The sequence below is a fragment of the Bos javanicus genome, chromosome 1 (assembly GCF_032452875.1).
Source record: "Bos javanicus breed banteng chromosome 1, ARS-OSU_banteng_1.0, whole genome shotgun sequence".
Classification (NCBI taxonomy): Eukaryota; Metazoa; Chordata; class Mammalia; order Artiodactyla; family Bovidae; genus Bos; species Bos javanicus.
Genome location: NC_083868.1, coordinates 66240679 through 66254814, shown reverse-complemented (window position 1 = coordinate 66254814; position 14136 = coordinate 66240679). Strand labels below are relative to the sequence as shown.

The following is a 14136-nucleotide window of genomic DNA, read 5'->3' as shown; positions in this document are numbered from 1 at the left end:
CTAAAAGTTTATCAAGAGCTGTCTTATTATCAAGAGCCAGAGAGTCTAAGTATTTTTGTTGCATAGCTAGTGCTTTTGCAATGGAATCTGCAGTGTTCCCTAAGAGTTGAGGAAATGTTCCTGATCATATTCTTCTTTGTTTTAACTTCTAATCAGGGAAGTAGGGCCCTGCCAAAGGAAGAAGTTTGAATTGTGAATGCCTCCTGTTAAGCCTTTTCTAGAACAGTTATGGGTCACAGTTAGATAACCTAAGAGGCATATTCCATATGAGCCATGTAGGCTCATATAGGAGCCATATAGGCATTCATAGACCCAAGAAGAATGATAACCACCACAGACAAAGACAAGACCTGTCAGGGCACAACCATTCCTATTAAGCAAATACTGACAATCGATTCATTCACAGGGATTGTTGCACTTACCTGTTCAAGCCAGGGATCAGTCAGGTTTTTAGTGCATGTGGGAAGAGAATCTTCTATCCTGAAACAGAGTTATCCTGAATACTAAAGGCTATCTCTTCTTAGTAATGGCTTGGGAGATACAGATGAGGATGTTATCTTTCCAGGCCAATGTTAGAGTGAAATTAGGAAAGAAAAGGAGAAAGGGTTTCATGTTTTGCTAAAGCAAGAAGACTTGAGTCTGGTGTCTTGGGTGAAAGCAGTAGACATTGATATCAACGATTCTTCTTACTCACTGTTTTGTTTCCTGTGTTGTGTAGGACCAGATGTCAGCTGGTCTTCCTTAGCTGTGAGATGTACTCAAGACTCAATATGTTGTGTAGTTTTCCTGCAGTGTCAATGGTCAGGAGCACTTGGTAACATCCCTTCTCACAGGGCTCAAGGGGTGCCTTTGTTTTTAGTGATAGCTACAAAGGTGCAAGGGCTTCCCTGGTGGCTCAGACAGTAAAGAATCTGCCTGAAATGTGGGAGACCTGGGTTTGATCCCTGGGTTGGGAAGATCCCCTGGAGGAGGACATGGCAACCCACTCCATTTTCTTGCTTGGAGAGTCCCCACGGACAGAGGAGCCTGGCGGGCTGTAGTCCATAGGGTCACAAAGAGTTGGATACGACTGAGTGGCTAAGTGTAGCACAGCACAGCAGAAAGGTGGGAATGCAATTTTTCTCTCTTTAATTATCCTCATTTTTTTTTTTTTTACCAAAGATAATCACAGTATCACAGTAAAACTAATTTGTTTGCTTTAAACTTGATCTGATTATTTAAGTGCAGCAAGAATAGTGATTAACCATGCATGTCCTTTTTTAATACTGCTTTGCTGGAACCTTGTAAACAAGGTACCAGGTTGAGAAGTAGAGTGAACTTCATCTACACTTGCCGTAGTCTTTATAGATTCTGCTGCCTTTGTATGAAAGTCACATAGGTCATTTCTCTGTTACTCAGGTTCAGTATTTTTAGTGTGAGCCTCAATTTTGATGACAGAAGTTTTAGAAAGTAAGTGAATAGCAGTAAGAAAATTGTTTACTTGTTACCCATTTCTTACTGGGGTCCCAGAGGATTGTCATACACAATTTTAAGATAATGAGTAGAATTATTAGTTAGGATTATACCAGGTTAGAGAAGGAAATGGCAACCCACTCCAGTGTTCTTGCCTGGAAAATCCCAGGGACGGCGGAGCCTGGTGGGCTGCCGTCTATGGGGTCACACAGAGTCGGACACAACTGAAGTGACTTAGCAGCAGCAGCATACCAGGTTATACCAAGTTTTTAGGAACGTCACACAATTTCTGGAACACTTATATACCTATACAAATGCAACACAAAGAAGGCTTACTATTACGTCTTATTTGATAATGTTTCCCATGTGATGTACTATCAAATAAGCCTAACGTCTTTGTTCCAGAGGCCCTCTGGAAAATTTCCAAGTTAGTTTGTAGTCAAAAGACTTCATTTAAAATTTGATTTGGGGAAGTTTGTTGAAGACATCAAATTGTTTGGACACTTGCCTAAATAGGATCACAGGTCAGTATGAAACAATAGTTGTCTATTTAGCAGATGAAGAAAAATTAAGTATTAGTTTTATATAAGTACACTATTGATAGTAAAACTTGATTTTTAAAACCCTTATAATAATTCAGTTTTAGCCAGCTTGATTACACATGGTAAAATCTTATCTCTCTTCAGCTTTTTGTATAACTTTAGTTTATCTTTTGTAACCAGAAGCTGTAATTCAGACAAAATTACTCTCATTTCCCTTAACAAAATGCATCTTTATTATCCATGCCTTTTCTTAGCCAAGAACACATCCTGCTTTCCTTGCATAGGGAGATGTTTCCTTTGTTGTTTCTTGTAGCTTTAATTACTTGTATTAGAATTTGTAATCTTTGAAAACCTTAAGTTCTGGTGAAAATTTAGAAACTAAACCATTGTGGACTGCCTCTTATGCCAGGATTCTGCAGCTTGGCAAAATCATAAAGACTTTGTAACTTCTAGAAACATATGCTTTCTCACAGAAAAATTTCTCAGCATGGCACTGTTGACTGAAAAAAAAAAAGCACAATATGAGAGTTTTGAGTTAAGGTTTATTTGGGACAAAATGAGAAGTATAGTCCAGAAGACAGTATTTCAGATAGCTGAGAAACTGCTCGAATGAGGTAGAAGGGAAGGCCAGTGTCACATATGATTTTAGTGAAGAGGGTACGTGCAGTCAGGCACACATTTTGGCAGAGGCTTGCTGCTAGTCACGAGGAGCAAGGGTAACCGTTAATGGTTTTAGTGCTTTTCTAGATAGGAGGAATTGTAAGAATTGGGCCCATAAACTCTTCTAACTATCTGAAGATGTGTTCTGTCTGTTTTTCCCAGAGCACTGCGTGCCTGGGAAATTCCTGATTTCTCCACCCTGAACTCCTTACAGGGCGTGTTGAAGGTCACATCTATAGCAACTCAGGATTTAATCCTTGTGGAGGTAGATGGAAAGTGCCTATACTTGGCATCACCAAACATGCTTACTAATAACCCCAAATTTTATCTCTAGTTTTTCAATAATAGGAAGCCAAAAGTAGATAAACCTACATAAGGTAATCTTTCACCTATTGTGTCTTATTTGGAATGATCTAAATGTTCAATAAATTTCCATTACTTAACCTAGTCTTGGCAAAACTTTAGAGTTTTAGACTAAAAATTCAGGAAGCTTGTTTGAAAAGTTCACCTAGAAAACTTTTAATTGTCCTTTTATTTATTTAATTTACTTGTTTTAAACCAGCAGTCCTCAACTGTTTTAGCACCAGGGACTGGTTTTGTGGAAGACAATTTTTTTATAGACCAAGGTGGGTGATGGGGGAGGTTTTAGGATGATTTAGGTGCATTATATTTATTGTACACTTTATTTCTATTACTCTACCTCAGATCATCAAACATCAAAACTCTAGGTCTTAGAGTTTGGGAACCCCTACTCTAAACAATTATATTTAGATTATAGTAAACATTTTGCCATGTCAAATTATTTTTCTTACTGACAAATTTGTCAGGTAGAATAAAAGTATTATAATAATACTAATAATTCTTAAGACAGCTCTGTTTTAATTAAATCAATAAGCTTAAACTAGTTTTTATTTATTATAGATTAATTTAGATAACATAATCTTGAAAAGCATCTGAGTTAGTTATATTCTTTAGAACTTTAGAATTGTGAATCCTTAAAACTTGTCTTTAAACCAAAAAAATAGAGCTCTTATTGTAGACAATACTATACTTCCAAAAAATTAAAAAAAAAAGATTACACTTCTGAGGAAGATTTTTAACTCTATTTAGGTTATGTATTTAATCTGGACTTGGTATCATGAGTTTCGCACAAGTGATGCCATTTGGAGCCTCTGGTTTTTTTCTTTGACAAACAGATTTTCACTTTTACTAGCCATATAGATGAAAAATTATGTCTTGGTATGGTTTTAATGTGCATTTTTATAAATATGCAAGATGGTAAATTTTTTTCAAATTTTCAGAATTATTTAAAGAAATATATGTGAATTATCTGGTTATATCTTTTCCTTATGTTTCTACGAAGTTATAGTCTTTCTCCTCCTTTTTTTTAAAGCATCTTAAAATCTTTTCTTTTTAAAACTGATTAGAGTTCCAGCCATTCGTTTGACGTGTACATTTCATAAATTTTCTCAAAACTTACCAGTTGTATTTTTACTTTATTGCATTATTTTTGCCATGCAGAATTTTCTTTCATTTATTTTTTAGCAATCTTTTTTTAATTTTTGCTTTTCAATTGTCATAGTTATAAAGTTTTTCATACAGTGAGATTAAAGAGGTATTCACATATTTTAGTATTCATAAGTTTGCATTTAGATTCCTGATGCATTTAGAATTTAGTTTTGTGTATCATGTTAAGCCTGGATCCAGTTTTACTTCTCAGTGGCTCTGATTTATAAAAGAGTTTATCTTTGTCCCGGTGATTTGAGATGCCACCATCATATATTAAATATCCGTATGTAATTAAGTCTATTTCTGGACTTTCTATTTTATTACTATTCTTTCTGTCAATTAATGAGCCAGCACCATGCTTTTGTTTATAGTGGCTTTACTTTATAGTGTGTTTTTTATAAAGGCTGTATAGTGTCTTTTAATGTCTGGTAGGATAACTTCTACCTTATAGTTTTTCAGTATTTTCCTGGCTATTCTTGTATGTTTGCCCATATGAAACTTAAAGTGCTTTTTGATATTTTATTGGAATTGGGTTGAAATTTAATAGAACTGATTTATCAGGAGTTTTAAAATATTTTCCTCATACAGATTTTTAGGAGTTTTAATTTTCTTCCTACAAATGTTATACATTTCTTGTTAAATTTATTTCTATTATATTTAATCATTATTCTGTTTTTAATTGATGGTTGTCTTCTGTGTTTTCTACATAGTTATTACTTGAGTATGTAAAGGCTATTGAGCTTTATGTATTTTTTATCCATACTTTCATTGTTTAAATTACTTATCATTTACCATTAAATCAATTATCATTGATTCTCAAAGATTTTCAAAGTATTGTCATATCATTTGCAAATAGAGATATTTTACTTTTTCCCTAACAATTCTTGTGCTTCTGACAGATTTCTTTTGTCTGATTGAATTAGCTATTAATAATAGTGCTATAGGTAATGGTAGTAGATAGTGGTAACAGAGATAGTGGACATTTTTGCTTTGTTTACGCTCCCAGTGGAAATGCCTCTGCTACCGTAATAAGATACTGGCTTCAGGATTATGATGTGTGTTTGTGTGAAAAGTGAAAGTCGCTTGGTCATGTCCAACTCTTTGCGACCCCATGGACTATACACCCATGGAATTCTCCAGGCCAGAATACTGGAGTGGGTAGCCATTCCCTTCTCCAGGGGATCTTCCCAACCCAAGGTTTGAATCCGGGTCTCCCTCATTGCAGGCAGATTCTTTACCATTTGAGCCACCAGGGAAGCCCCATGTGTGTGTATGTACAATCATTTTAGGAAAATGGCCATTAATTGCAATTTTCTCAAATGTTTTGTATCAGGAATGGGTATTAAATTTTGTTAAAGAGTTTTTCAGCATCAATGGAGATAGTCTTAGGTTTTTTTTTCCCCTGTTACATCTGTTAGCACGTTATATTAATAAGATTTCCTACTATTCAGTCAGTTTTATATTCCAGAATAAATTTCAGTTGGTTGTGGTATATTATTTTTTACATGATGCTGGATTCTATCTGCTAATATTTAATATAGTATACTTTTACATTGTTACCCTTAAATAATATTAGTCTGTAGTTTTCATACATGTGTTCATGTGTGTGTTTGCACAATCTTTACTCAAGTTTTGATATCATTGTTTGATATCAGACTTGCTTCATGAAAAACAGGAAGATTTTTCCTTATATTCAGTACTTTTGAACTGTTTAAAGTTTTGATATGATTACCCTATGAAACAATCTTGATTGTGCCTTTTAGTGGGGTTAGTTCTTTGACCAGCTTCTCTGTTTTATTTTTTCAGAAATCAGTCTCTTTAAACTTTCTACATCTAGTGGGGTCAGTTTTGGTAACCTTTCTGAACAAAATTATTTATTTCATCTGGATTTTCAAATATATTTTCATAGAGATCTGTAAAAAAGTCTATTAGGAATTTAAAATATTTCATTTCTCTTTTTTGATTTGTTATTTTGTAAATTTCTACTTCCTTTTTTTCCTCAGATCAACTTGTGGTCTATTTTGTAAATTTAAAAAATCAAAGATTTTGTTTTACTCATGAGGTCTACTAAAAAAAAATCTACCTCATTCATTCCTTAGTTTTTAATTTTATTACTTCCCACTGCTTTCTTTTGTTTTACTTTGTCATACTTTTTGTAGTTTTTTTTTTTCCCTAATTTTATTTTATTTTTAAACTTTACATAATTGTATTAGTTTTGCCAAATATCAAAATGAATCCACCACAGGTATACATGTGTTCCCCATCCCGAACCCTCCTCCCTCCTCCCTCCCCATACCATCCCTCTGGGCCGTCCCAGTGCACCAGCCCCAAGCATCCAGCATCGTGCATCGAACCTGGACTGGCAACTCGTTTCCTACATGATATTTTACATGTTTCATTGCCATTCTCCCAAATCTGTGTTGAACTAGAAATTTGTTGACATTTATGTTTTTATTGATAAATAAAATGCTGTGTTTTTAATTTTGATACTATAAATTTAGTACTGTGAATTTTCCTATGGTCACTTATTTTAAATGTAGCCCGACATCTGATATTTAAGGCTTTCATTATTTTCTTTATAGGAATTATGGAATTTGCATATTTTCCCTTTTTGGCTGGGTGGAAGTTCTTTTTTTGTTGTCGTTAGTTATTTCTAGTTTTATTGCATTGTAATCTAAGTGTGTTTTATAACATTTCTACATTATGAAATTCACTAACAGTTTGTTTCCTAACACAGAATATGATCAATACAAACTGGATAGATATATTCTCTATAATAAAAATGAGATATTTTCACAAAATCTACCTTATTGTGTTAATTATGTCTTATTCATTCCCCAATGCCAGTACTTCATCTGTCTTTGAATTATTTATTAAAGTCTACCAATTGTTAGTGTACTTCTCTCTTTGTCCCCTTGTGTCTCTTACAGTGTTTGCTGATGGCTTGTTATTCAGAGTGTAAATATTCATAGTAAATATGACTGATAGACAGTTATCTTTATTGTGCTTTTGGTTTTGAGCATTAAATTATACCCTTCTTGGAGTGCCCCTCACTGCTTTCTTCTTGTTTCCCTTTGCCTGGAAATTCCTTTTCCCATGCCTTTATTTTTAGCTTTCTTGAATCTCTTTGTTTTAGATGTGAATTTTGTGTACCACATTGAGTTGTAGTAGTGTTTTGCTTTCTGATACAAATTGAAAATCTTTTTTTGGGTGTGTGTATGCTTTGATGATTTATAATGTAATTCCTCATTTTAATTTTTTAATAATTAAAAATAACAAATGAACATATGAAGATCTTTTTAATAGATAATTTAATTTTGCTCACATTGATATGAATAATATGTCTGGTGTAAATTCTCTCAAATTATTTTATAATTATGTATTATGTAATGTTTGCTATGTTTCTTTATCTAAGGGTGCTCTTTGGGACTTTATTTTTAAATTTAGAAAAGTTATATTTTTGTTTTATTGGATACCTTTTATTATCTGGTTTGTTAAGATTTTAATTGTATTCCATAATTCCTATCTATTGCCTTAACAGCAGTCACTGACATTGAACTTACTTTAGCTTTCTTTTACCCTCTACCTTTTCCTTCTATTTTCAAAGTGCATTATTTCTACCTTATCTCAATATATAAATTTTGTATGTTAATTTTCCACCTTTGTTTCCTTGTAGGGGTAGGAATGGAAGATTAATATAATCTACATTTTTAGTTATTCAGATTTTTACCATTGTTCTTACTGCTGAGGTGTTCCTTCCTGTCTTTGAACAGATGAAACTTATCCTCTAGTAGATTTAGATTTCATGAGGAGGGCTTATATAATATAGAATTCTCCAAGTTCTTGTATGTTTAAAATTGTTTTTCCATAACCTTAATATTTGAAGTACGTCTTGGTTGGACGGCCTATACTTTCTTTTATTGTGTTTTTTGAAAATGTTATCTCTTTGCTTTGTGTGCTGTTTTTGAGATTTCTGATGAGAGTGTGATTCTTTTGCCCTTCCAGATATGTAGGCCTTGAGGTTTATTTTTCATATTTTTGATAGTTTTACTAGGTGTTTTAACTATTTCTTTGGAACAAAGTACTTAAGTTAGTGTCTTAAAAGCAACTAGTATTATGTATTATCTCAGCGTTTCTGCAAGTCATGAATTCGGGAGCAACTTTCCTCGTAGCTCCGGTTTGAGTTTCTCATAGGGCTGTAGTCATCTGAAGGATTGACTCAGATCTGCTTTTAAGATAACTCACACACATGCTGGCAATTTGGTGTTCAATTCTACACATGAGCTTCTCCACAGAGCTTCATGACACCCTTATGCCTTGATGGTTGGCTTCCCTCAGAGTGATTGACCCAAGAGAGAGCAAAATGGAAGCTGCAGTGTCTTTTATGGCCTAGCCTCAGTTTTTTAATTGTGGATGAGATGCTAAATTGGTCCCTGTTCTCCTTTCTTCACTAGAAATAGAAGTTTCTTGGCTTCCATAATTTTTATGGAAAATTAAATTTCCCTCATCCTGTTCATCTTCTCTTTGTGATATTTCAGTTACATATATGTTAGACTATTCAGGGTGTAGAATCTATTATTTTACTATGAAGAGCACTGATATTTTATCAGTCAGTTAGCTTGGCTGAAGTCAAACTTTTCTAGGCAATAGTTCAAATCTTTGTTCAGTTGTGTAGACTTTTACCTGGCTGCTTGGAGTCTGCACACAGTTGCATAGTTTTGAGGTCAGCTAGATATTTGGGCAGAATTTATATGAAAAATTTTTGGTTCTCCTCTGTATCTCTCAGTTCTGAATTATCTCGCTTCATTTTGTATCTCTTGTAGTTACTCTGAGCTCTGTTTCACATTCTGTCGATAAACTCCAGTTTTCTGTTTAAGGATTCTGTCTTAGTGAGGCCTTCCCTGATGATGCTATTTAAAAATTGCAGAGCCACTCATACCTTTCTGGTGCTTCATTTTTTTTTTTTTTTTAACACAACTGTTATTTATCAACAGTTAACACAGTATGTGTTTTAACTTTTTTTATTTTTATTTTAACGTTTTTTGTTTTTAGAATGTAAGTTCTTTGAGAGTCTATATACTTTCTTCTTGATCTGTGCTATTTCTTCAGTTACTAGAAAAGCTCAGATTGATGCTTAATAAATACTTGTATTAATGAATGAATCAATGCATTAATTAATTTCATTTCCTGTCTCTTGTATAGTACTCGAAAGGCAGTGGATGAGGAAGAGGAAGCAGTTGAAGAGCGTCGAAATATGAGAACTATTTGGGTGACAGGCAGAAAAGGTTTAAGTGAAAGGGAAGCAGCAACCCTTATAGTAGAAGAAGCCAGAATGATTCTGCAGCAGGACTTAGTTGAAATGGGAGTGCAATGGAATCTACATTCCTTTCTAAATTCTGATACACACTCACTGACCAGCAGTGAGTCAGAAGTAAAAGAACACAAATTTATACCTCAAACTAAGAGTTCTTATAAAAGATTAACATCAAAGAAAAAAAGTGACACAATATTTAGTGATTCTGTTAATCACTTACCAGATACCATGCAAGATTTAGATAAAAGTAGAGAACATACAGATTCCTTTTATTATAAATTTCAGGATGGGAATCAAGAGTGTCATCATTCCATCTCCAGAGGGAAAAAACAGGCTTCTTTGAGTATTAAAAAAGGAAAGCTAGGAACTTCTCTGAATGAGGGGAAAGCAAGCACTTCGAAAGTTGTTCGGACTCTCTCATCACGGAAAACAAAAAGAGAAGCTTTAAATTTTAGTTCAGAAAAAGTGAGTACAATCTCTCAATCTTGGAAACATGGTAAGCATCGAAAACGATCCAGCGACAGTAGCCCTGTGAAAGACACAAAGATGCGTAGAATCAATTTACAAGAACGGACTATGTCTAATTCTATTCATTGTGAAGACTCTTTTACTTTAGATGAGATGAGTATGGAATTTAGAAGTCCAGAGCCATTTGCTAAAAATGTATCTTTCCCTGCTGAGAGAAGATGTAACATAATACCATTTGCATCACAAACAGAACAAAGTTGTTCTAGGAACAATAAAATACCTAATGATATTCTTGGGGAACACTTGATCACAGGATCTCAGAGTAAACATGTGATTCAAGCCACTAGTGTGGTCAGTGAAAATGGAAGAGAATTAGCTGTTGAATCAGAAAAAAAAAATAAAGTGGTGATACAAAATGATTCAAAAATCCAGAATGTTTATGTGAAACACCATGACGCCCATCCAATTAACCAGTGCCTGGAAAAGCAGTTTAATAAAGAGACAAATACTCACATCAAACTGAATACAACAGTAGCAAAACAAATACCCTATGAGAGAGACAGTAGTTATTTGAATAGAGACTCAAATGTTATTATGAAATGTGAAAGTACAAAGTTTAATGTTGAGGAAAATAAATCAAGTAATCTTAAGGCATCAGGAGATATCATAAGCAGCATTGAGATACCCAGTGAAGTACATCTACCACGTGGAGCATTTGGTAAATTAAGAGGCCAGCCTGAGAATATTCTAAATACTCCTAGAGTACAAGGAAGAACAGATGCTTATGCAGCAGACAGAACTAAAAATAATTGTGTTTCTGACTTAGGTTTAGATCTCTGTGATCTTGAAGATAGTTTCTACCTGGATACTCAGTCAGAGAAAATAATTCAGCAGATAGCAACTGCAAATGCCAACCAAGAAGGACCCAAGGATACCAGCCTGGCAACAGGGATGATTCAGAAGAACCTAGACAAACAGAGCTCAATGAGCTCCTTTCAGAAAGAGACTCATGTTGCTTTTCCAGGCGAACAGCATTCACTAGAAATGACAAATCATTTGAAACATAAGACTGTAGATGTTGTGAAGCAAAGCACTGATTCACATGAGGTTGATACCCTGACTCCAGAAAGGCCAATTTTTTATTCTCCAGTACTAGTAGGGGAAAATGGCCCATGTTTTAAAGGCAGTGAACTTTCTGTTACTGACTCCCAATTAAATAGTTTTCTTCAAGGTTATCAAACACAAGAAACTATGAAGCCAGTTATACCTGTGATTCCTCAAAAGAGAATTCCTACTGATACAGAAGTAGAGTGTCTGCCAGTTCCTGAAACAAGTTTGAATTTGAGTGGTAGTTTACTGTTTGACAGTTTCAGTGAAGACTACCTTGTAGAAGAACAACGACCTGATGGACAAGAAAAAGAACACCTTCCTTCTGAAATAACATCAGTCCATTTCGATGATTCTCTGTGTCTACAACCAGAGGGCATAATTAAAAAACCAGATATGAATGAGAATCAAGATAATCAGCAGCCATTGTCTTGTTTCAGTGATGAGTCTATTATATTTTCAGAAATCGATTCTGTCCAGATGGTTGCAGCTTTGGACAATGTAGACATAGTTCCTGTCCAGGAGAAACATAATACTGCAGAATCTCTAAAAATACTGAAACTGAGTGATCAAGTGACTGTAGGTAATGATGATTCCCAAAGAGAAGTAATTGGAGAAGAAAAAGATAAAAGGTCTCAAAAATCCAAGTTAACTGGCACAAGGCAAGATAATTCATTTCTATGGTCAGGAGCATCATTTGATTTAAGTCCAGGACTGCAAAGGATTTTAGACCAAGTGTCCAGTCCTCTAGAAAATGAAAAGCCAAAATTAACTGCTACAGACTTGCCTGGTTTGAATGGAGAAAATGCAGAGGTAAATGACAGACAAGTGATTTCAAATACGGAGCCAAATCAAGTACAAGGAATTCCATTTTCACCTAAAATTGTAGTAAGAGGCAATCTTGAGGCACTACAGAACGATGTCATTCATGGTGAAACCTCCCTCTTGCCTTGTAAAGAAAACTGTATAGTTCGTGATAATGGACTCATTCCTCCTACACCTATTCCTTCTGGTTCTAAGTTGGCATTTCCAGATATTCTTGGAACATCTGTGAAACTTAAGAAAATTAGTCATGGTTTTAAACTTGGTGAAAGTTCTTCATTTTGCTCACCTTCCAATAATAAAAACCATGATTTACATCCAGAGAGTAGAAATGGTTTTAAAGATAACAGTTCTATTAGAGACACAAATTTTTCACCGCAGTTACTGCAGAATGGATCACAGTTAACTCTAGCCTCATGCAGTCCTGAAAGTTTGGCCATAATTGATGTAGCAAGTAACCAAACTCTCTTTCAAACATTCATGAAGGAATGGCAAAGCAAAACTCGATTCTCCATCTCACTGGCTTGTGAAAAGATCAGTAATTTGACATCTTCTAAAAGTGCTACTATTGGTGGTATGTTTAAGCAAGGTAAGATTAAAAAAAAATCTTTTACATTTGTATGTAAAATAGTGTGACTGAGACTTTGCAGAATTGGATATTAAATGTAATAAATTTGTTCAAAGTTTAATAAGTTTCTCCTGTGTAGGTTTACATGTAGAACAGCTTTGTTGTTCAGTGCAACTCTGTATAAGAGATGGGGGACATCTGGACACATGGGTAGGAGAGCTGAGCAGTGAGGCCAAGAGCGCAAAGCTGGTAGACTGAAAAAGTGTAGACCACTAGGACATTGTTTGTTCCTCTGGCTCTGATCTTTTGTTGTGTCTGGGGTCTATCAATCCTGTGTCTGCCTCCTTCCAAGTAGGCCAGAGAGCCCATCTGAACAGCCTTGCTATAGCAGCTCCCCACAGGAGTTCCATACCAGTGTTGTCGCCCAAGTCACTGACCCAGCAGCCAAGCTTATTGCGACTGGAGACACCACAGCTGGTGTGTCTGGTTCAGAGGCCAGAATTGGAACAGTGTTTGACAGCTTAATGCTTCAGGAACCTGTCTGTTAAATATAGCTCTTCTATGCCATTCTGGGCTTTGCCCTGGCTGAGGCCATAGGGCTTTTCTGTTTGGTTGTCTTGCTCATCTCTTTATTTTGTGAGGCTCTGTGGTAGTTTCTCATATATATCTGCTGCTTTAGCTCTTGGTCATGCCTAGTGTTAGTGTAAAGTGTGCTGAGCTTTACCATTAAACACATTTCTCTTAAGAAATCATATATATATACACATATATATGGAGAAGGCGATGGCACCCCACTCCAGTACTCTTGCCTGGAAAATCCCATGGATGGAGGAGCCCAGTAGGCTGAAGTCTATGGGGTCGCTCAGAGTTGGACATGACTGAGCGACTTCACTTTCACTTTTCACCTTCATGCATTGGAGAAGGAAATGGCAACCCACTCCAGTATTCTTGCCTGGAGAATCCCAGGGACAGGGGAGCCTGGTGGGCTGCTGTCTATGGGGTCGCACAGAGTTGGACACGACTGAAGCAACTTAGCAGCAGCACACATATATATGTAATAATCATATATATATATAATATATTAGTTTGAATATGTTTCTAAAATTTAAGATGTATATTTTGAATATGGTTCAGCTTTTTTGTGGCACCATAATGATATGGTTTTAATTAATTAAAATATAAATGATTTACAATATTGAATTAATTTTGGGTATATAGTGATTTGGGTATATAGTGATTCAGTTTTTATAGATTATACTCCATTTAATGTAATTGTAAAACAATGGCTCTATTTCCCTTTTCTGTACAATGTATTCTTATGGCTGACTTATACATTGTAGTTTGTACTAATTAATCTTCTACTGTTATCTTGCCCCTCACACCTCCTTATCCTCAATCACTGATTTATTCTCTTTGTGAGTCTGTTTATCTTTAGTTATATTCATTTGTTTAATTCTTTAGGTTCCACATATAAATGATAAAATACAGTATTTGTCTTTCTGTATGACTTATTTTACTCAGGTCCATTCATGTTGTTGCAAATGGCAGACATGATGCTTTGTATTAATTATCATTGCTCATGGGGAGCCTGGTGGCCTGCCGTCTATGGGGTCGCACAGAGTTGGACATGACTGAAGCGACTTAGCAGCAGCAGCAGCATGAATTATTTTCTCTTAAACTGTAATATCCTTATT

The 14136-nt window shown here is 35.1% G+C and overlaps 1 protein-coding gene across 4 annotated transcripts in view; it reads left to right on the top strand.

Moving 5' to 3' along the window:
* The window catches only part of POLQ (DNA polymerase theta), a 251403-nt gene that overhangs the window by 46199 nt on the left and 191068 nt on the right, over nt 1-14136 (top strand). For all 4 annotated transcript variants that reach the window (XM_061401199.1, XM_061401269.1, XM_061401120.1 and 1 more), the window contains exon 16: nt 9366-12463. In XM_061401199.1, coding sequence (XP_061257183.1) covers nt 9366-12463 — 3098 coding nt within the window. The remainder of the gene's footprint in view (nt 1-9365; nt 12464-14136) is intronic.